Source organism: Seriola aureovittata, chromosome 4 (assembly GCF_021018895.1).
Source record: "Seriola aureovittata isolate HTS-2021-v1 ecotype China chromosome 4, ASM2101889v1, whole genome shotgun sequence".
Taxonomy (NCBI): Eukaryota; Metazoa; Chordata; class Actinopteri; order Carangiformes; family Carangidae; genus Seriola; species Seriola aureovittata.
Window position 1 is genome coordinate 24,811,246 of NC_079367.1, and position 21,087 is coordinate 24,832,332.

The window sequence follows — 21,087 nt, forward strand, 5'->3', positions numbered from 1 at the left end:
AGTTTCACTAAGAAAGATATTTTATAATGACTCAAATTCATGAATGGCTTGAAAGGACTCTTTCTTCGGGTTTTATCTAACCAAGCACCGATCAGTGTTCTGCATAACTTTAAGTATGCCTTGATTGTTCTCCCAACATGGGGTCCTGTATTTATTCATAAGGAGGTCGTCATTGTGTTATACTAGGCAAGCTAATGACAGTTATAAATAGGAAATGGTCTACCACCAAACACCATCCCATCTGGAATGGACATTATCCCCCATAATGTGCCACTGAGGTGCACTTCTCCTCATGTGAAGGTTATCTTCCCAGTGGCAGTTGGCTCCCATGCTTAATAACTACAAGAATAACTGTCAGTTGCTTCCACATCTGTTCACTGTTCCCCTGTTAATATATCCTTCAACTGATCTCAATTGCAAATTTTCAGCTTTGCTCATAGTAATTCTGTACATGGTGCACCCTGAAACTGGCTGAGAGCCAAGCTGTCCACTTGGAAACAGTTCACGCTAATATCCTCTTTACTTAGTGTGAGATTTATTACATTTTCTACAACCATTGTCAAGATCCAGAGTGCAAACTGATATTTATAAACATCCCTGGATTTATTGGGAACGACTCTGAGATTCAAGGTTAATCGTCATTGTGCCTCTCTGGTGGGACCAAATTTAAAATTCAGTACATCTTAATCACTTGCCCGGCTGATGCAGCTCTGTGTAATATACGGTTCAGCTGGCCTTCTTTGAGCTTTGTCAGCAAATTTTGCAATTGTGACCGAGTTGTGCCCTCAAACAAATTTCCAACACAATAAAGTGAGAAACTGTTTAAAATACAATGAGCTATGATCTTGAGGCATTGCTGCTGTTAATAATAAATCAGGAGTTTTTGCCCTGCTGGTAATGAAACTCTCCACAGCTAACAATACTTGCACATGTGTTCTATAGATCTAACAATGAGGAGAGCCAATTACATATTTGAGCACATTTACCGGAAATTAGCATAAATTGCTTCCACAGAAAAGCTATAAATCTGTCAGTTATCATTATTTCAAGAACTGTATTAAGTAAAGTTGAATCCAGGGACAATGTCGTCAACATATTATTTTTGTTGTATTAATTTGAAGAGGATCCATTTGTTATAAAATGCTCATATTGTATTATTTGCTGCTGCTATGTCCTAATTCTGCCTGCAATCAATAAAGTCTCATTTTTCTTATCTCATACAGGTGCTTCCTTTTCACAATAACTTGTGGTAAACCTTTCTGCACCAGTGAACTGAAGCCCTTTCTCATTTGGTCTGTTCCTTCTTGGAACAGTTGAAGCTAGCTCAACCCGCTCAAATCCTCCAACGAGGAGTTAAAACTGGGTGAATGCAAGTCAGAGAAAATCATGTCGAATAAAGCAGCAGATGGGTCTAGCATGTCTCCCCTCTGAAATGGAAAAAGGTCACTTTGCCCTAATCATGGGTGCTCACCTGAGCCCTTTCACAACTCACAGACCTCTCCTACAGTACAGATGGCTGCGGAGACCATAACCCCACCTCTGTGTTATCCCACTGGATATAATGCAGATCTTTCTCCTGTTTTTCTATTCCACCAGGAAACCCATGACTCTTAGGTCATGGTTTTCCTGTTAGTTCAATGCATCCACACCTGGGTTTTTCTTTTTATCTATTTTACCTGTCTCAACAGCTGTAGCGCTGACTTGTCTGTCGGCTCAAATGGACATCAACAGCATTGACGTTACACTATCAAAGGGCTAAGTGTCATCAAGGTAGTGTGGACATGCTTTTCAGACTCGGAGCAAACTATTCAGCAACACATTAAGCCTGGCAAGGGAATGCTGACTGAAGCCAACCTCGATCACAGCATAAAGTAACAACTTTATTTAGACTGAAGCTTGTATCTCAAACACCACACTCTGCTAAATGCAACAATTTACGATTTTGCTGGTTTATCGTTTAAAGAATACTTAAAAACATTATGAACAACGCAATCAATAATGTTTCTCCTCGATTTGGAGCTTCAACTCTTTTTCTACTTTATCAAAGTAAACCATACACTCTTACCCAAACTGAATCACTTCTTGTGCACCAAAGATTTTTACCACAGATAGACCTGTGCCAGACTGGTGGTTAAGAAAGTAAAAGTAAAACATTTTATCAACAATGTAGAAGTTGTGCGAGCTCAGCTGGTGTCAACCTCCTATGCTCAACTCTGCATCTTTAAACAAAGCAAAGCCCTCAATACATCTGTCTTCCCACATTTAAGAACATCTCCAGACTCTTCTCATCACTTTCTCACTTGAGTTGTCGAAACTTTTCCTCTATGTTTTAATTAGATCCCACTTTGATGGTTCTGGGAATAGGAAACGCAGGTCCCCAGCACACACAGAGTCAAACTTCAGCTACTCATCATATCTCAACTAAAGTGAATGCAACTGGCTGTAGACTAATGCAATCATCTGTATATCTTAAAATCATTAAACCGTTTCCTTCAAGCTTAGGAACCACAAGGACTGGCGTCGTCCATCAGCCATGCTTTATCCCCCTTAATAACGTCTGACAAGAATTCCCAGGCAACAAAAAGTGAATTAATGAATTCCGCATGCAGCAGCAACCTCTACATGATTATTAAGTCACATTCACATGCAGGATTTATTACTTAGTGACAGTTAAATTCCTAAGGGGACAAACCCAAAGCTGTAGTTTCAGTACAGATGTTTAAAGTGAACCTTGTTTCAGTGGGCTTGTATTCTCAACCTGCAGGCTCACGAATGTTCTTAGCAGGGGGTGGTGATGATAAATAAACGTACAAATTTATTATTACATTTTGGGGAGTAATACTTTCTCAAGTCAAACTATGAATATTTACATCTTATACGTTTCACCCCATATTTAATCATGTAAAATATCCTAAAAATAATCACCGTTCTGTGCTTTTACGCCGTGTGTTTTCAGCACTGCAGCCGCTGCTTTGTTTCAGAGGGTCACAAGCAGTAAAAGGTTGAAAAAACACTGGCTTATAATGTGAATTGCATTAAAACAAACTCATAATTCACATAATGAAAAATCAGCATTCATATTTACTGTATTGTTTATTATGTTGTTTGGGGTTATATGTTGACTTACACTGGTGATTACAATTATTATCTCTCCTTTTATTTTAGTTATTTGAAAGTAACTGATTCCTGAGCTTCTCCTCTGAAAGTTGGTATCTTCGTCAGCAGTTTGCTTTAGGGTACAGAAGTCCTAAGTTTGTCTTTGACATGGTTCTGATAATGCAACACAGCCACACACTTCACTAGAAAACAGAGCAGTCTTTCAAATTAACAAATTATTTCTCTGATGCAGAGCATGTGGAGTCCCTTTTCGTGATGACATTGGAGAGGCTTTTATCCTAACCAAGCACCTTTAGCAGTGTAAAATGTTAAACTAATGTAGTGACTGAAAAAAATGTATTGACAGAAATTACACCCATTTTTGCATTTTAATTACACTACCGATGGTAAAGTTTCACATTCAAAATCTTCAAATTATACTGGAAACTTTAGTGAACTCTGAATAATATTTATAATTTGAATATGAAATCCAGTATAACTAATACAGGACCTCTGGCAGTTTCTGCCTCAGATTCTTTAGAAAGCACGAGAATGTTCTGTAATGTAAGCATCTTGAATTTGGAGGTCCTTAAAGGCCTCTCTCATACAGCTTCTGGATATACAGTATATCATTATATTATTTCGGAGAAGTTTTTAAAAAACATTCCACAGTCTGAATGTCATGTCGTTGAGATTCCTAGATGCAACAGGAAGCTGCAAAGATTATTTTTAAGTGACAGTAGACTAAACAAAAGCTTCCATTTGCTGTTTATTCAACAAAAATTTGAATTTGCTCAAGTGAAACACCAGACCCACTGTGACATTTGTGTTTTTGCACATGTGTCATCATGCTTGTGCTACAGAGGGTGTTTGGCTGAGGACCTACCTCCCATGAGATGACCAGTTCATGCCTGCGGCCATTCCCTCCACTAACATTTGCGGGTGCCACTGATGGGACTGTGTGAAACAGAAAAAGGTTAACACTGCATCACTGACCAAACACTACAAACTCACTTCAACATGTTTTTGAAAACCAAAGAAAAGATGAAAATACAGAAAAAAATAAACTTTAGTTTAGATTGAACTGATTTTGATTGATAACTGCAGCGTTCATAATAATGACTAAAATGCATTTCGTGTGTGTGATCGTAACAGAAAACAACATCGCTGTTGCAACAATGTGTGTTAAAATGTTACTGAAGGAAACAAACCTTTAACAGCACCAGAAAACATTAAAAACTGGGTTAGTGTGTAGTGTTTGTGTCCGCATTAAAATACCTGTCAATCAAACTAAAAATGATAGCAGGTTCCCGCGCTGTGTTTTGAATTTCTTGGCATTTGGATCATGGATTGTAACTTTAAGGATGGATTAACACAACTGTGTGGTGATACAGTAATTAGTCTGTTAATTATGCTGAAGCGATAGGACAGATTAAATAAGCCACTTCCAAATGACCACTGACCTTTGTAATTATTACGTTTTATGGACGAGAAATGAGCAGTAAGTGAAGTGGAACGCTTGATCCAGACTGTCTCAGTGAATTTCTGCTCGCCATAAATAGTGTATTCTGCTGTGTCTTTGCCTCAGGGTGTTTAAGGACTGGCTGCTTTAGCTGAAAACACGAAACTTGTTGGAATTCATGTAAGCTGCTTATTTTCAACTTCTTGCCCAATTAAAATTGAGAATATTAACAATGGCTATATAAGGTGGTCATGAAGTGGCGCATGGGGGCAATCAAGTCATCGGCTGGGATATGCACTCAATAAGTTGCTGGACTTTGGGTGATTATTGATGTCTGTCAAAATGTGACTTGAATCTAGTTTATTTCCAGCACTGACGGCTTAAAGGATTTACCTGCTTCTTTAGTCCTTACTCCTCTTGAAGGTGCACTGGGATCTCCAGTCCCGATTGCATTGCTGGCCACCACCCTGAACTCATATTCCACCCAGGGGTTGAGCTCCACAGCAATGGCTGACTCCATGTCCCCTGTCACTGGGTCTGGGTCTGCACACAAGAGTGTTGCTTGCGTATTTATCTATTCAGGACAAGCAGCACATTACAACTACTGCACTTTTTTTCCTCTTGTGAACAGTATGTAAGACACTCAGTGGCAGCTTTCATCTTGAGGGGTGTTTGATTGTGTTCAGATCCACACCGGGTGTTGAAAGTGAAGAATCATAGACTTTTTAAAAACAAACTCCCCTAAATAACAATGCAGCAGGAAAACAACATACAGACAACACAACCATGGAGTTTTCTAGGCTGAACATTCAAAAGTTCCTTGCTGGCCAAGGCAGTCACCTGACCTCAAACAACTGAGCAGGTGTTTCACAGCTAAAGACCAGGCTGGAAAAAAGCAGGAAGTGGTTATGGCTGCAGTACAGGCCTGGCAAAACATCACTGCGGAACATAAATGCTGATGTCTGTGGGTCATGGCCGACGGTCAGTCATTAACTAAAGAGGATTATATATGATTGAATATGATGACTTTATATGATGACGTCAAGATTGTGTTAACTTTCTGTTCTCTGAAATTGGGAGATAATTGGGAGATAATTCCTAAGAGCTGAGATTTGACACTTTAACCTCACAGCCATTGTTTCATTTCAAATCCAATGTGCTGGAGTACAGAGCCAAAAAAGCAAAACAAATGTAACATTGTCTTAATTCCTATGGACTGCACAGTATTACACCTTCCACCCAGATTCACTGTGATTTGGCATATTTTTTACAGTGGGTGGTGATGACACACAGTTTTCTTGAAACCTAGTGCATGATGTTTTGATGCCTTTGAGAGCTATGTAATTATAAATCACATCCTGTGACTGAAAAAAAAAAAACCTATGAATGTATTTTGAACTGAATTACAAGCAGGTAACACAACTAATCTGTTTTCTTCAGGGCTGCCATAATCAAGCTTTGTCAATATTGATCCTGCAACAACAAACAAACATTGACTGAAAGCATATCCATGTCATAAATGAACCAGAGGTCTCTCTATACTAACTAAGGCAACATTCAGTGAAGCAGTGAAGCTTACATTCTTATCATCCGGAGCAGCTCACAATGAGACCACTCTGTCAAGCAAGCTGCTCTTCAAACATGAGCCGATAACTATGTTTGCAAGGAGTGGGAGTTAAAAGCCCAATCCCCTTTATGCTAATCTTAACAAGTTCAACACTGACAATACATCACAGACTCCTAATTGTGCTTTATCAAATTAAATGTGGTTGAACAGGCTTGATGTGAGAGGAATGTATACAAAGTATGATTTATATATCTGTGGGGATGAATCATTATCACACCTTCAACTCTGCTTTTATTACCACATGGCATATTAAGATGAATTACACACAATGCTTAGCAAGAATTCATCCTTTAATACTAAGTGATAGTAATTAATGGTTTTTCTGTCAAGGTACAGAAAAAAGGAGCTATTTTGTTTTTAAGCAGCAGAAGTGCATTTAAACTAAATGAACATGGATAAGTGTTATAATTCAAGCCCAAAAGGTTAATTTCCCCACTAACTGCTGATATGACACCGAATAAAATTCAAACCAATGACATTTGATATAAGCTCAAATTACTTTTTGCTAAGCTCCTCTGAACAACAGCCAAGTTCAAACGTTAAACGACAGAATTGGAAATTTCAACTTCTTAAACAGGCGTCTGAGAATAACACCTCAGTTAGAGTTTTGTCCAGAGCCAGTGTACAACACTCGACCCGTTACTTTATCGATGAGATTTAAAAGTCTGATTGCGTTAATATGTAAAAGTAAATTGCCATAACAATTTTTAATTATGTTACTTGAAAACAGTAACCTTGTTCTAGTTGGGCAGATTCACTATCTCTGCACATGACTTTGGGCAGGATTAAGGCCTTTATATGGCCCCACATTAACCTCCCAGATCTAGGGGCTGCAATTTGCTCTTTATTGATTACCTGTTTTGACAGTTTGCCAGCCTAATGAAAATGGGCTGCGGGCCTGTAAATTATAGGTGCTGATAGGGCTGTGGTTGTCTAGGCCACGAGTCCAGGACAGGGTGGCTGTGGTATCTGTGATCTCCTCCACTATCACCACTCCAGGGGGTCCAGGAGGACCTAAAAAAAAGGATAGGAGACGCAAATTAAATTGCGGGTTTGAAAGGTTGAACCACGACAGCATCAAATATGTCAAGACAGAAGGGAAAAACAAAAACAACCTCTGCTGCCGTTTGAATGAATTCTAAACTGGTTCATATTGTGATGTCTTCATCATGCATAGTCTCTATTAGATACACTGATGCATGCAACCATGCAAGCATTAAAAAGGATGTGCAGCTGTGTGCATGTGGTGACAATATCAATTCCCTGTTGTAATCTTTGCACAAACAAACAACAGACAAAAACACGACATACTAAACTGAACCAGGATTCGGGCTGACACAGATCTGCTGCCAAGGATTTCATGCTGATTAAGGGATATTGAAGCTTTCTTTTTTGGGGCTTCGGAGGCAGTTTGCCAGTTCTGCTGTGCATGACTGTGTGGTAGACCTTCCTGTGTTTTAATACAGCTGAACATATGTTTACCTTAGTCTTCAGAAGTAAATGTAATCTGCAAGTGCAGCAAACGTCTAAGGACTCTGGGGGGAACAGCTGTAAATGAAAAGCTGGCAGCTGGTACACTCAATGAAAACCAATCTACTGTGTCTCCAAAAAGTGCCCATTAGAAGGTTATGCTGAAAGGTGCATTTGCATTTCCGGACATTAAGATGCATTTTGTGTCACTATAGGAACAGTGAGCACCAACACCATCGCATAAACCCTCCCCTGTAGCAGTGCTTGATGTTGAATGACAGTAATTAAATACATCAATACTATAGTGGAGATGGGTGATAAGGCTGAAATACACATTTTTTTCTGATATAGATGTATAAAATGATATGGCAAAACCACCCAAAATACCTAACTTAAATTTGTCCTTCACAATTCTTTTGGCAACAGAATTTCTGTAAAGTGATAACACTATACCTACCAACCTCACCCAACGCCCCGCCTTCACACAACTCCACTGAAACTCAATTATAATACTATAATAGTGAATTATTGCCCACCCAAACCAAACTCAATTTAGCTTTCGCTGGATGTCGGGTCCTAAAATGTAAGTGCTTGCCATCTCACAGGAAACCCTCCTTGGGCTAGGAAACATGGATAAAGGCTCACATGCTAAATGGCTGCATCACAGCCTTAAAACATGTATTACTGTGTCATCCTAAGGAAGGCAAAAACAGACCACAAGCTGCTTGGACAATAATCGTTACGTTACATTATCAGCAACATTCAGAAACTGCCACAGAATCTGATCACTAGACATTCAGCCAATCTGTTTAACAGCTCAATTAAACTTGTTCATGCAGACAGACCGTCTGCACAGCCACATTCATGGTCACCATAAAAAATTAGTCAAGATGATCAAAAGGAGGCAATAACGTGGAAATAGTCATTGTGCCATTGTGTCCACCGGGAGCAAATTTCGAATGTCTAATTAACCAACTTCTGAGATCTGCTGCACTGGAAGCAAATCTGTGGCTAATTTCCTGGATTCACTGAAAATGCTAACATTATTTCACAGTATTGCCAACTGCTTTAAAGGACAAAAATGCAAATTTTTAATCTATAATAAAACATTAGTTAGGTACCCACATGTACACTGATCATTCCTCCTGTTCCCGCTCAAAAATAGTAATTCTTTCTCAGTGTCCAGGAATAAACTTTCCAATAATAATTCAGCATTCTATTCGAGGGTGGTGGTTCAGTTCAGGGGGGTCAGCGAGTCGCTACGTCCAGCAAAGAGTGTACAAGACATCACATAGTACTGGTGCACTGACAGGTAACAAGCTCACCTCGCACAAGAAGTTCAGCCTCTGCAAATACAGTGTCAGCACTGGTCTGGGCCCGACATCCGTACTTCCCAGCATGCTTCAACAAAATGCTCCTAATCATCAGATCCACTGTTGAAGACTGCTGCAATTGGTAAAGCAAAGCATAAAAAGTTAGGTATTAAGAAGAGTAAAGAGTAAATGTGTTTGACACGAAAAAAAGCGTGATTCCTTTACATCTTGTAGAGGCTCATGTGGTTTGAGAGATTTCTGTTTAATTCAGGTGCTCGCTTCCTGCTACATTCTTTAGCTACCCTTATTTTCTCTCCGTTGAAATGAGAAATGCCTCAGGCAAGATTGGGAATAATTCAAGGTCTACAGGCAGCTGTTTAGCACGAAACCTGATTAAAATTACAAACCATGCATCAGCCAGGAATCTGTTGTGCCTGTAAAGGATTGTCACTGCAAATACTTTCCCTCCAGAGTATGGGTAGCAGCAGAGGACACATCAGGACAGATGTGATTTTAACATCCACTGTTGATAGAGGAATAGTGACATAAACAGGACTCCCTGCTCTCTTGCAAATTTGTTTTTAACTTAATTTTATGGTTTAGACACTAATGATTTTTTTTTGTATTATGGGGAGGGGAAGTCTCAGATGTTACTTAGTAAAAATATGACACTAAATTAAAACAAAAAGGTTATTCCAGTGTGCGACATGAAGAGTAATATCCGAAACTTTGTTTTAAGTTGAGTTTACTTCTTATGATACAAAATGGTGCATCTAAAAATAGATACACTGAAAAAGAGTAAACTGACCGTTTCAATTCACTTAAACACTTGATGATTAGTGTGTATAAGACTGTTATTCTACAGTAACCTTTTCTTTTCTGATGGTCTCTGTTGTTGATTCTCTGTTTACCATGGATAACTCATCTGAACCGACTACTGTGGTATATCTCTTATAAATATGCACAATGGAGAATGGACAGTGTATATTTTGCTGAACACAATACCACTGTACACCAAATATGGTTAACCAGGGTAAAAATTACGACTTATAATTAGGCATAAGTAAAATATAGATTTCATAACGGAGCCTACAAAAAAAAGGTTAAAAAGTCAAAAGTGAAATGGCAAGGTTAACAATGCAACCTCGATGTTGAGGAGAGGCATAGGTTAAATGCCTCCCTGTTTGTGTATATTTTCATTTTCATTTGGAGAATTTATCCAACATCTTTCCCTGAGGATCCTCGACCCTGCATCCTTTGACCTTTTCTAGATGTCTTCAGTCAAACGGAGAGACAAACAAACAGAAACAACGGACCCAATTAGGCTCTTATTTTTTCAGAAGGGGCCTTACTACTGCGCAGTTGTTGTGAATGGATTTGTAACCATATTTATTACAAAGCCATAATTTGATAAGAAAGATGATGGTAGACCATGTTACATATCTACAAAAGCCATAATATGCATTAAGAGATAGAAATATTCACCATGTTTTATATCTAGTATTTCTTGTCTCCATCATTATTCAGTCTCTAGTTGTGTGTTCATTTTCACGAAAAGATACAATTGCACAGGTGCAAATCAAAACAACAGACTTTACTTTGATATACAGTATATGATTGCGTAATTCAATGGAGGTCTTTGATGATACCTGAGGTAGTCTGCCTTTAGTGAAACTGATTCTGATTTTCACCTATAGCAAGTGTTTGGTGCAATAAGTAGTAAAAAAATAATGAACATAAAGAGGCAACATAAAGTCAATTAAACAGATGAACAATTATACAGAGACAGAGTTGCAACAAAGACAGACAGACAGACAGACAGACAGACAGATAGATAGATAGATAATCTTTATCCTATTTTTGCTCTTACTCTCACTCTTACTGTTTGGATGTATTCAAAGTGGCCGCCATCCTGCTGAAAGTTGATTGGTCTCTGGTTGAAAAACCATTGAAAAGCCACATCCAGCGACGAGTCATGTGTTGCCTTGCAGCTCAGCACCACGCTCTCCCCCACCGTCACCTCCACTCTGATTGGGCTAAGCTCCACACGCATGGCCTCTGGAAGCACAAAGCTGCTGCACTGTCACCTCAGGCTAACCCAGAGCAGCTGCATTTGAGTGTGACATCACTGCCAGAGCAATCATGAAAAAACCCAGCCCTAACCTGGGAAACAACACTCACTTTTGTCAGTTAAATATCCTGCTTAGCTCTGATCTAGACTGTGCACAGTGCATCTGTGAGACAGAGGTCTTTACAATGTTAAAGTGTGTCCTTGTAATATGATTCTTGAATGCGAGAGCGCTTGGTTCACGGTTGAGCAAGCACGATAAATTTCCTGGCACCCGAGCAAAAGTGGGAGGAAAAAATGACATTGGGGACTGTTTACTAGTGGCCGACTTGTGCTAATTTGGCAGAAAATAAAGGCCCCCAGGGCATCACTTACCTTTTACCCACAGTATGGCAGTCATCTCTGCTGAGCCCAACTGATTCTCTGCCCGACACACATAGCTCCCCTCATCCGCTCGGCTGGAGTTAACAATTCTCAGGGTGTTGTTCCGTAACAACATAATCCTGTGAGAAAGGACACAAAAATCAATACTGGTATGAGAAACAAATTCACGTACGAACAGTTGCACTACAAGTTCAGGCATGAGGTTATGTGTTTGTGGTTGTGTCGGGTTACAAGAATAGCAATATTCACTGGGGATGAGAATAAAAAAAAAACTTAAAACGAACTGCTCAGATATTCTTGAAATAATCATCCACAAGAGATTCCAGTGGAAAATATTAAATAATATTATGTTTACAGCTAACAAGTTATTATCACTGAATTGAAGGACAAAAAGCATCTGACAGTAAGTTGTTTGTGTTACAAAAAAGCTCAGAGGAATGAGGCATGTGAAGTCAAGAACAGTGTTTGTATTTGTTGTGTAACCTTCAACAAGCAAACATGGAGGTAAACCTTTTTCAATAAAGAGCAATCAACAATTTAAATGTGATAACGAATCTGATTTGCAGATACCACTGAGTAGCCGTATCTCGAACAGGATTAAAACACATGGTATTAAAGACACAAATTTTCAGTAAATGAGAAAAAGTGACATCAAAGCATTGATATAAGAAAACAAAAAACAAAACAAAGTATTCGTCTGACTTTCAATGTGGGTACAATGATGCACAATATCTTGTCTTGTGCCTTTACAAGAACACAACAGGCAGCCATTTGCGTAATTACAGTATAATTTAGAATTGATTAAAGGAAAATCTCAGAACATTTGTGGAGAACAGTACACAACATGAAATAAAATAGATGTTATGATTCTTTCTTCCTCTGCATCAATATTTACATAAATCTAAATAAATGTTGCATTCATCATTCACAGCGCTCATGAATCCACCTGACAAACCTTAAGTACTGCTACATTCACTGAATCTAAAGCAAAAATCTGTCAAACCACACTATGCACATCGCCGAGCTGTCGTCCTGGGGAACACAAGTGTAATAGAGAGAAAAAACAACACCACGTCTGCATTCATAAGTAGCCCCTTATCCAGCTGAAGGACACCAACAATATGGTATTAACAGTTTGCTCTGACTTGTAAATAACAGCTGGAGAATTAAGTGCTTGGCATTACATAGGAAAGGATGTAACTGTATCCAACAACACTGGAAGCAGGTGTGTGAGCAGACGGCTGCAGAGCAGGAATCATGTGAAAATATAGCATTGTGAGTTATGTTAAAGGACTGCTTTCCCCTCAGTGTCCAGTGCAAACCACTGTTATTCAAAATATATATAATTATATAACATTTGATTTCAGCATGGCCTACAGAGGTGGGGGTGCATATTTACAAAGTTATATTTTTCTTATTCCAAAAACAATTTAATCCCAAATCAAACAATCAAAACGATGGTAGGGGTGTGAGGTATTCTTGTCTTTTAATTGAATTCATTTTGGTTGGCATTTATATTTATTTATACTTACACTAAGCTCTTTCATCATGGGCGAGGTGATTGAAATTGGCAAAGAGAAACTCATGAAGGCGTGACAAAATCTTGCCACACATAGACAATTCAGAAGCAATCTGCAGCCAGGAGACATTTTTCAAATTAGGGAGGAAATTCACATCCGACAAGGACACTGAGGCAGAAAGGACAAGATAGGGACTGTTGGGTATACAGAATATGCAAATCAATTCAACCTTAGGAAATTTAGGGGAAACATTAGAAGATCACAGCAAACCTATAGCATTTAAAAATATATATGTTTTAACCTGAAGCAAGGTTTCAAACTGACTGCTCCCGAATGCTCATTATTTATATATAAAATCATTAATCAATAATGGATTTGAAAACTTTCACAATTTTTATATTTAAAAATGCCAAATATGCATCTACTTACTGTCTTAAACAAAGGGTCTGTGGGTTTCAATTGAGTCTGCCACGTACTTTCATACTAATGGGATTAATACTTTCTATTTAAGAGACAAAAGCCCTGAACATTAGCGGAAATCCATGTTAATTACAAACCTTCATTAAGTCAGCACAGCTGTCAATGCCAGATAAACGTGAAGCTGTTTCGATTCCTTCCCTGTTCTTCCAAGAATAGAACGTCTCTCCATCCATAAACTCTTTACTTTACTATAGGTAATGGCAGAAAATCCTTGCAGGAGTCACCCTGGCCAAGACCTGAAAACACATGACTCCTCTTGTTTATTTTGACTTTTTCAGATAGAAATCATCCTTTCACAAGGTTGATCTCCAGTTGAGCGGTGACCACCCCGCCCCGCCTAAAAACACTGTCTTATCCAGTTCGTTAATTCACTATAGTACTGTTAAGTTGCAACAAACATCCTATTAGAGTATCAAACTCTAATTGGATTTGAGTTTTCGATTATAAAAAGCACTGTGTATAAGACCTTGAGACGAATCTTTGAGGAAAGTTACAATTACTGATTGCAGAAATTATTTAAGATCATGAAGAAAATGAACCACATCCATATATAATGCCAACACTTAATAGTGAATGATGAATTAAGCTGACGGGAGAGATTAACTAGCTGCTTTGCCAATATTTTTTCTGAACAATTGTCTGCTCTCCTAAGACACGACTTCGGTCAGATAAAGTCAGATAAAAACAAGATCAGGGCGTTCGAACAGGTATGAATTTCACCGTTGTGTACGTCCCCACTGAAAAATAGATTTGTAAGGGTTTGACAAATACCTCAAAGGTTTTATCAGATCCAGACAAGTCAGGGTCATTAATCACCATTTTAGGACAATACACTCACTAACTTATCCCCATCCATCAGTTCCACTGGAGCCAGCTCTTTTAGAGAAAATAGAAAATTACCTCTGAGGACCATTTTCCTTTCAATGGGAAATTAAATATTTTGCAGATTTGCACCAGTCTCTGAAATTACCATGTTACACTAATTCCTGAACACTCTCATTCTTTCCACCTGTTAAAGGTATTAAGATTTGTCGCTGCCTGTTTGAAGGAGCGACACACTGCGGATCTGATTATCAACTGGATGCCCTTGCTGCAAGGCTGTTGAACAGACTGCTGAATCTTGGCTGATAAACAGAGGACCCATTCTCTCACTCAAAACTCGGGATGCTCAGCAGTGACTGATAATTTCTGTGGTGTCGCTCAGTTTGATTGATGGACCCTCGCCCTGCTCAACCCCCTCTAGGTACCACAGAGAGATGTTTCTCATAAAAGATGATGTATCAAACTGCATGTGAATTCCAAATGCAATTGTACAGTCTAAATTGTCAGCATCCGTGAGAAGGAGGTGGGGTTGAGTATGCGTCCCCGGAGCTTTGCCAGTACCTTAGGTGTTTTATTTTAGCAGTGACACTTAATTTCAGTTACAGTAATGAAACTGTGATGTGTTACAACGAGACATGTATACAATTCCTCAAAGGCCTGAGCCAGAATGCTAACACTTGAATTTATGCCATGAAACTATGATGAAAAACAATATAGAGATATTGAGGAGACAAACTTTTCATGACTTCATACATATTTTACAGGGCAATTAACTTTCTCTCACAATATTCTCTTCTCTAAACTGTGCAGAAGAAAAAAATCTGGTACTATTTATAACTAAGAGCCAGTAAATCCACCCATGCCTTCAAAGAAAAATGTACACAATCTATCCCAGTGGTAACAGCAAAAATGGATCCTTTGTGTGTATGTCTAAAATTCTGAACCATGGCCTCTGCTGTTTTGGATGCACAATAAAGGACTAAAGGCAGATCACTACTTCAGTGATCTTTCCTGATACAATATCATTTTGTACGCATGTTTTACACGTCTCCCTTTCTTTTCAATACCACACATTGTACCAGCACAAAGGCATAGGTGTTATGACAGTATAATATACACAAAGATGTGTCAAACAGTGGAGATCTACAATACTGTTTCTACTAAACGATTTATCTCTGGCTTTATTAGGCCAATGATGACGATGTTGCAAATCAGTGACCAGGAAAGCTTTATGGCACCAATGTTTGTCATATACTTAACTCACTACTTTAGCCCAAATAGACATTTCCATCTGGATATTTTCTCTTTTTTTTTTCCAATTTAAAAATAAATAAATCACTGTATCACAATATTCAGTATGTTGCTATGAACTAAGTATGTGTTGTTATGAATATGTGCTGAAAAGAAGACTTTATATTGGGTTAAGGTTTGAACACCTGCACTGCTGAAGTGTCCTTGAACACCGGATCCTTACCAGCTTTGGGGCTCCTACAAACTGCATGTAAATGGACAATCTTACAGAGATCAACAACTCAGTGTACTTCAAATTTCTTATAGCAACACATTATAACTGACAGATCAAAATGAGATAATCCAGTATGTAAATAGCTACTTCTATTTGAGAGTGAAACATGATGCTTGTAAATTGCAGCTGTACCTTTTATTTGGCTGTATCCTTCTGTCTCCTCTCTTCCATGTTATCCGTGGTTTGGGCGACGCTCTGGGTTTGCATTCAATCGATACGTCTTTTCCAAGCGTGGCGATGACCCGGATGGGATTGGGGACAAAAATAGGTGCCGATGCTGTGTAAGAAAAACACACAACATTTTAGGGTGTATTAAAAAAATAAATAAATTCAAAAGAAAATCTAGACCATCTTGTGATGGAATGACACCAGCTCCAACACCCATCAACAGCTGATCCTGAGTCATGTGTACTCATCTAATGAGAGTCATTGCGAATGCAAAAATGCATCCTTCTTCTCTTAGATCTCTGCATCAGTACAATTTTAACTGACAGACTTCAGAAATGTGTGGGTCTCTCTGACTGTGTATTAGTTTGGTTTCAATCTTATTTAACTGGTGGACAGTCTTTTGTCACACTAGGTGCTCATACAGTATATCTGATACTTATGCTATTCAACATGGTATTCCTCAAGGGAGCATTCTTGGCCCAATTTTATTTTCACCATAAATGTTCCCACTGGGAAACATTATCAACCATCACCATGTAAATTACCATTTTTATCCTGATGATACACAATTGTACATCTGTTTCGCCAAATGACCCCAATGCACGGCATGCTCTTATTTCTTGTCTCACAGACATTAATGTATGGATGGGCAAAAACTAAATGCAAAAAAAAAAAACCTGAGATTCTTATAATAGGAACAATAGCAGCTAATAAAAGTCGTATCATGGTCAACACACTAATATTCATAGTGTGCTATAGCTGTAGCTATTTCCAAAGCCCTGTGCCTCACACAAGGTAAGGTGTGTGCTACCAGCTCGATGGAAAATGAGAATTCTCATGCTGCTCTGTGTCCGCTGAATGGCACATCTATCTGCCAAAACTTGACTAACTTATTTCCGTGAGTGAAATTTTCTGCCCCCTAGTGATAAAAAAACAAAACAAAAAACAGTTCACTTAATGCACTTTCAATCACTGTGTGGTTGCTAAAATGTAACAATTATAGATGTCATATGCATTCCACCTCATCAACTGTGGCATTTCAAAGTAATTATTTCAAAAATGCTACAGGGTTAGTATGACACATCATAAGTCAAAGCAAGGCTTGACCAAAATACTTATTTTTTTCACAGTAATAACCTGATTTTCCACAAGGTATAAAGCATGCTATTATTCATATACTGTATAATGTACCATACTTTGTCTAACGGTAATTCTGTGCTAATTCAGTATCCACTACAGTTATATAAATACACACTATGTTGTGTTTTGAAGCTTAATTACTAAATAACTGTCATCATGTTACTGATTTGAACTGCTTATAGGAAAATTGTTTTTAACCCATATTTAACCAGGCTGCCTGAGTGAATAATAAATACTAATATAAACCTTTTTAACAATTATGGGTTGCTCATGAGAACAAATAAAGCAGTAATGGTCTAAATAAGGCTTAAGGCCTTAAAGTTGGTGTGCTACTGGTATAGAGTTGTATTACACATCAAGGCCATCTACTGGCTGCAAGGCTTTGTCAGCTGTGATTATTCAAATCCTGAGTGATGCTTTATACGTGACATTATAGACAATGACAATTCAATCCCATCTGTAGCTAAAGGCTGACCCCTCTCCCGGTAACACTTGTGTCTTTGAGCCTGAGTAGTTGCCTGAGTGGCAGAGGTCCCTCTAGACAGGGAAAGCAGCAGAAAACAGAGCAGTTGCTGTGAGTATTTGTTTTAATCAAAATAAGAGCAGGCCTGCAGCTGGTAGCAGCGGTACCCTTATTGCTTCACCCACTACCCTCCCAGAAGAGCTGGATCTGGGACAAGATCACAGGCATAAGGGCAGCCACTGCCCCCATGTAGCCTCCAGTGATCGCTCATCTTCAGCCTGTTATTAGCCATGTAATCTGTCCTGATAGTGTTTGCTTGTGGACATCTCCAGAGAGCACAGGTCACTGGGATGAGATGCCTGGGGGGTATAGTTATGAAAACATTCATCACCGGCTTCAAAATATCATCATTGTGACTATGACTCTAAGAAAGGCAAAAGCACCTCCTCCTCAGCTCAGATAAAGCTTATTAAATCTATAACTTTTGATTCTTGCAGACAACACAGTGAATTATAATCAACTAAACAGTGGTCGTTGTACACAGATTTTAAACTGATGGTTTATGAAAAAACATCAGTTACTGCAAATGGACAAAAAACTTTGTCCATTTCCAGTAAGATTTTCGAAATGCCACAGATTCCCTTCAAAAAAGGGCATGCCACACAGACAGTAAATCAAACTGTCCCTCAGGGAAACACAAAAGGGGAATGGGTGTCACCAGATGCGTCCCAGTATAGAGGATGACAAGGAGAAAATAGTGCATCAACACAGAACAGTGAACAGCCATTCAGTATGACTATTGTGTCTAGCCTGAAGCCTTAAAGGCTGAAGAACACACTTTCCTTGACTTTTAATGTCCTTAAATTTCCATGTACATGTTATGCATATCCTGCTTTTTACAAAAAAGAAGTAGTTGTTTCAAATCAATGGCAAATTTGTACAATCTGAGTTAGAAATGATGGATAATAATCATTTATTATACAATGACAATAGCACTGACTAATAAATATCTTATGAAAGTCATGTCCAAAGTGAAGGTTTGTTTTCTCTAAGTAATGCAGATTGCAATGTAGTCTGTGCTTTGATGACAAACAATAGAACGGAGATAAGACCCTAATGGAGTCATTAAACTCCATCAAAGAAACCATTGATGTCTCTCTTCTAGTGTGTGCTCCCATTAGTATAAATCTATACCTACAAGTCATTGCTTTTCATTCTCCTCAGGATAATGTAGAACTGTTCAAGACTCCCCTCAGCTTGATGTGTGCAGACACCTCATTGAATATAACCATAAGTGTCCTTCTTTTATTCATGCCGTCCACTACCGGGGTTAAATCAGGGACCATTGATTGGCAATCAGCACATCTCACAGTTCAGTGTTCACCACTTGCATTTCAATCTCACCTTACCTATCAAGTGGTACCTTATTCAGATGCTAATACTTGGTCTGCAATTTTATTCTTTGCAGAGTATCAAGAAATATGCCTGGCAAAGCACAAAACTTACCTCATAAAATTTACACAAATCAATTTTTCTTTTAATGTTTTGTTTAGTCAGATTTAAATTATAAACCAAATGTGTAAATACCTAAAATCTTCAGCTCAGCATTGGAGTAGATGGCCCCATACTTATTTTCTGCGACACACTGGTACATTCCGGAGTCCGCCTGCTGCACTTTGTGAATGGTCATATCTCCATTCACAATTTCAACTTGACCCTGTAATGAGAAAAACATATAAAGAAAGCACATGCCTGGATGTAGATATACTATACATAATGCTGCACATAGTGGACATGTACTTCCATAGGAATAATTCAGATGTTTCACGGTGTAATCAACAAAAGAAGAGGGCACTGTGTAGTGAGGAGAGTACCTGGGATGTCAAGGGCAAACCATTACGAAGCCAGCGATAGGTGGGCCGGGGTCTCCCTGTGGCCTTGCACTCCCATTGGAGCTTCTCTCCACTATCCATCTGAGTATCATTAATCATTCTGACCCACTGAGGAAAGGCTTTAAGAAAAAAAGATTTAAGAATAAGTAATATATCCTTGAAACACACACAAAGCACACAAGTATGGCTACTTATACTAATAAGAGAAAGAATGGACATGGACAGTCAGCACAAAATATAAGAGGCCGTATTTAAAATAGTGGATGCAGTAATGTACTAAACCACTTTTTTGGTAATCCCTTAATGCTACAGTCCTAAAAGAAGCAAAAATATACTTTAGGATAGAAAAAGTTGTGTTATTTATTTATTTTTTAAAACCAACTTGGGTACTCTGTTTGAACCTTTTGTATGACTTTGTACTGCTTTTTTATGTAACACATTTAGTTTTTTTCAGTCTTTTGAATATCTATCTTAAGAATCCTTGAATCCTTAAACATCCTCGACACCCTGACATTCACTGCTTCTGTACTTTTGTACACTGCAACACTTATAAATCACACTTGTATGTCCAGTAATACGACGTTTTTCATCCTCTGTTATGTTCTTCAACCCTGAAGAACTGAAAGCAAAAGCATCTGTATTCTAATGAGATCAGCTGGCTCACAAGTACAATAGACGTCAACAAAAGGCAAACGAATCTTATTTTTCATTTAATTAAGTACAAAAACACATGGGGCTTGTTCTACGACCAGGATTAAGATTTGTTCGAGACCAAACTGGCCTTTTAAACCAGCTTATCAGTTTATCTCAGACTTACTTTCTTAAACATGGTTGTGAGTTCAAGATTTTGACTAGGCTTGAATTACCTGAACAGATTTCCTGGAAGAAGATTAAGTTATTCCATGGCTAAATTAATTCTAAAATTAAACCCCAAAGCAATCGGTTTTAACTTCTGATTAATTCTATCTGAGTGGAAATACATGGATTATTTTCACTTTGATTATTGTGTCTCTTCAAATGTTCAAGCTGTGATTATTTTGGTCCAAAAAACCCCTCTGTACCAGCACACCTCTAGTCAAGACTAGGGATGTCACAATACCAGAATTTTGGCACCAATGAAATTGAATGATTCTCAATAACAAATTGGATTCCATAGCAGAAAACAGAAAGCAACAGAGGCACACAAGCACATGCACACAACTCCATATAGTCAGTGTGCAAGCAGTAGTTAAAATTGACTAACAAGGTGACAGACTCATTTAAAAAGTCAGTGTAACATTTAGAACTTAACGTTAGCCTTGGAGAACATTGCTATAACAGATGCCAGCTGCTGTAATACACAAACAATAACGGTAACATTTCATGAACATTTTGATGACATGATGTTAACGTCTGAAACCCACTCACCCTGGATCCTGTGTATAGACCTGGATGCCTGTCTTTAAGCTGCTTAGATAAGTTCGAGGTGTTTCTTCCTTTCATTTGAAATGTTCTGTGGCACTGTTTGGTATATCTTAATCGTCTTTAACTTGTCCCTTATGATCCGTTTAAAAATACAAAATATCTCCAAGTTGTGTTTTTTTTTCACAAGTCTCAGCGGACCTGTTGCTGCACCTGCACTTGCTTCTTCCATTCCACATATTGTTGTTTTGTTTAC

General features: G+C 38.4%; 1 protein-coding gene across 4 annotated transcripts in view; it reads right to left on the minus strand.

The window, feature by feature from the left end:
• Positions 1 to 21,087, minus strand: part of cntn5 (contactin 5) — a 100,998-nt gene that overhangs the window by 5,411 nt on the left and 74,500 nt on the right. For 2 of the 4 annotated variants that reach the window (XM_056375159.1, XM_056375158.1), the window contains 9 exons: positions 19,413 to 19,549; positions 19,126 to 19,255; positions 15,900 to 16,044; positions 11,412 to 11,539; positions 10,839 to 11,026; positions 8,981 to 9,101; positions 7,041 to 7,199; positions 4,952 to 5,101; positions 3,983 to 4,053 (listed from right to left, as the gene is read on the minus strand). In XM_056375159.1, the coding sequence (XP_056231134.1) occupies positions 3,983 to 4,053; positions 4,952 to 5,101; positions 7,041 to 7,199; positions 8,981 to 9,101; positions 10,839 to 11,026; positions 11,412 to 11,539; positions 15,900 to 16,044; positions 19,126 to 19,255; positions 19,413 to 19,549 (1,229 nt within the window). The remainder of the gene's footprint in view (positions 1 to 3,982; positions 4,054 to 4,951; positions 5,102 to 7,040; positions 7,200 to 8,980; positions 9,102 to 10,838; positions 11,027 to 11,411; positions 11,540 to 15,899; positions 16,045 to 19,125; positions 19,256 to 19,412; positions 19,550 to 21,087) is intronic. The other 2 variants (XM_056375160.1, XM_056375161.1) reach the window with 2 other exon arrangements.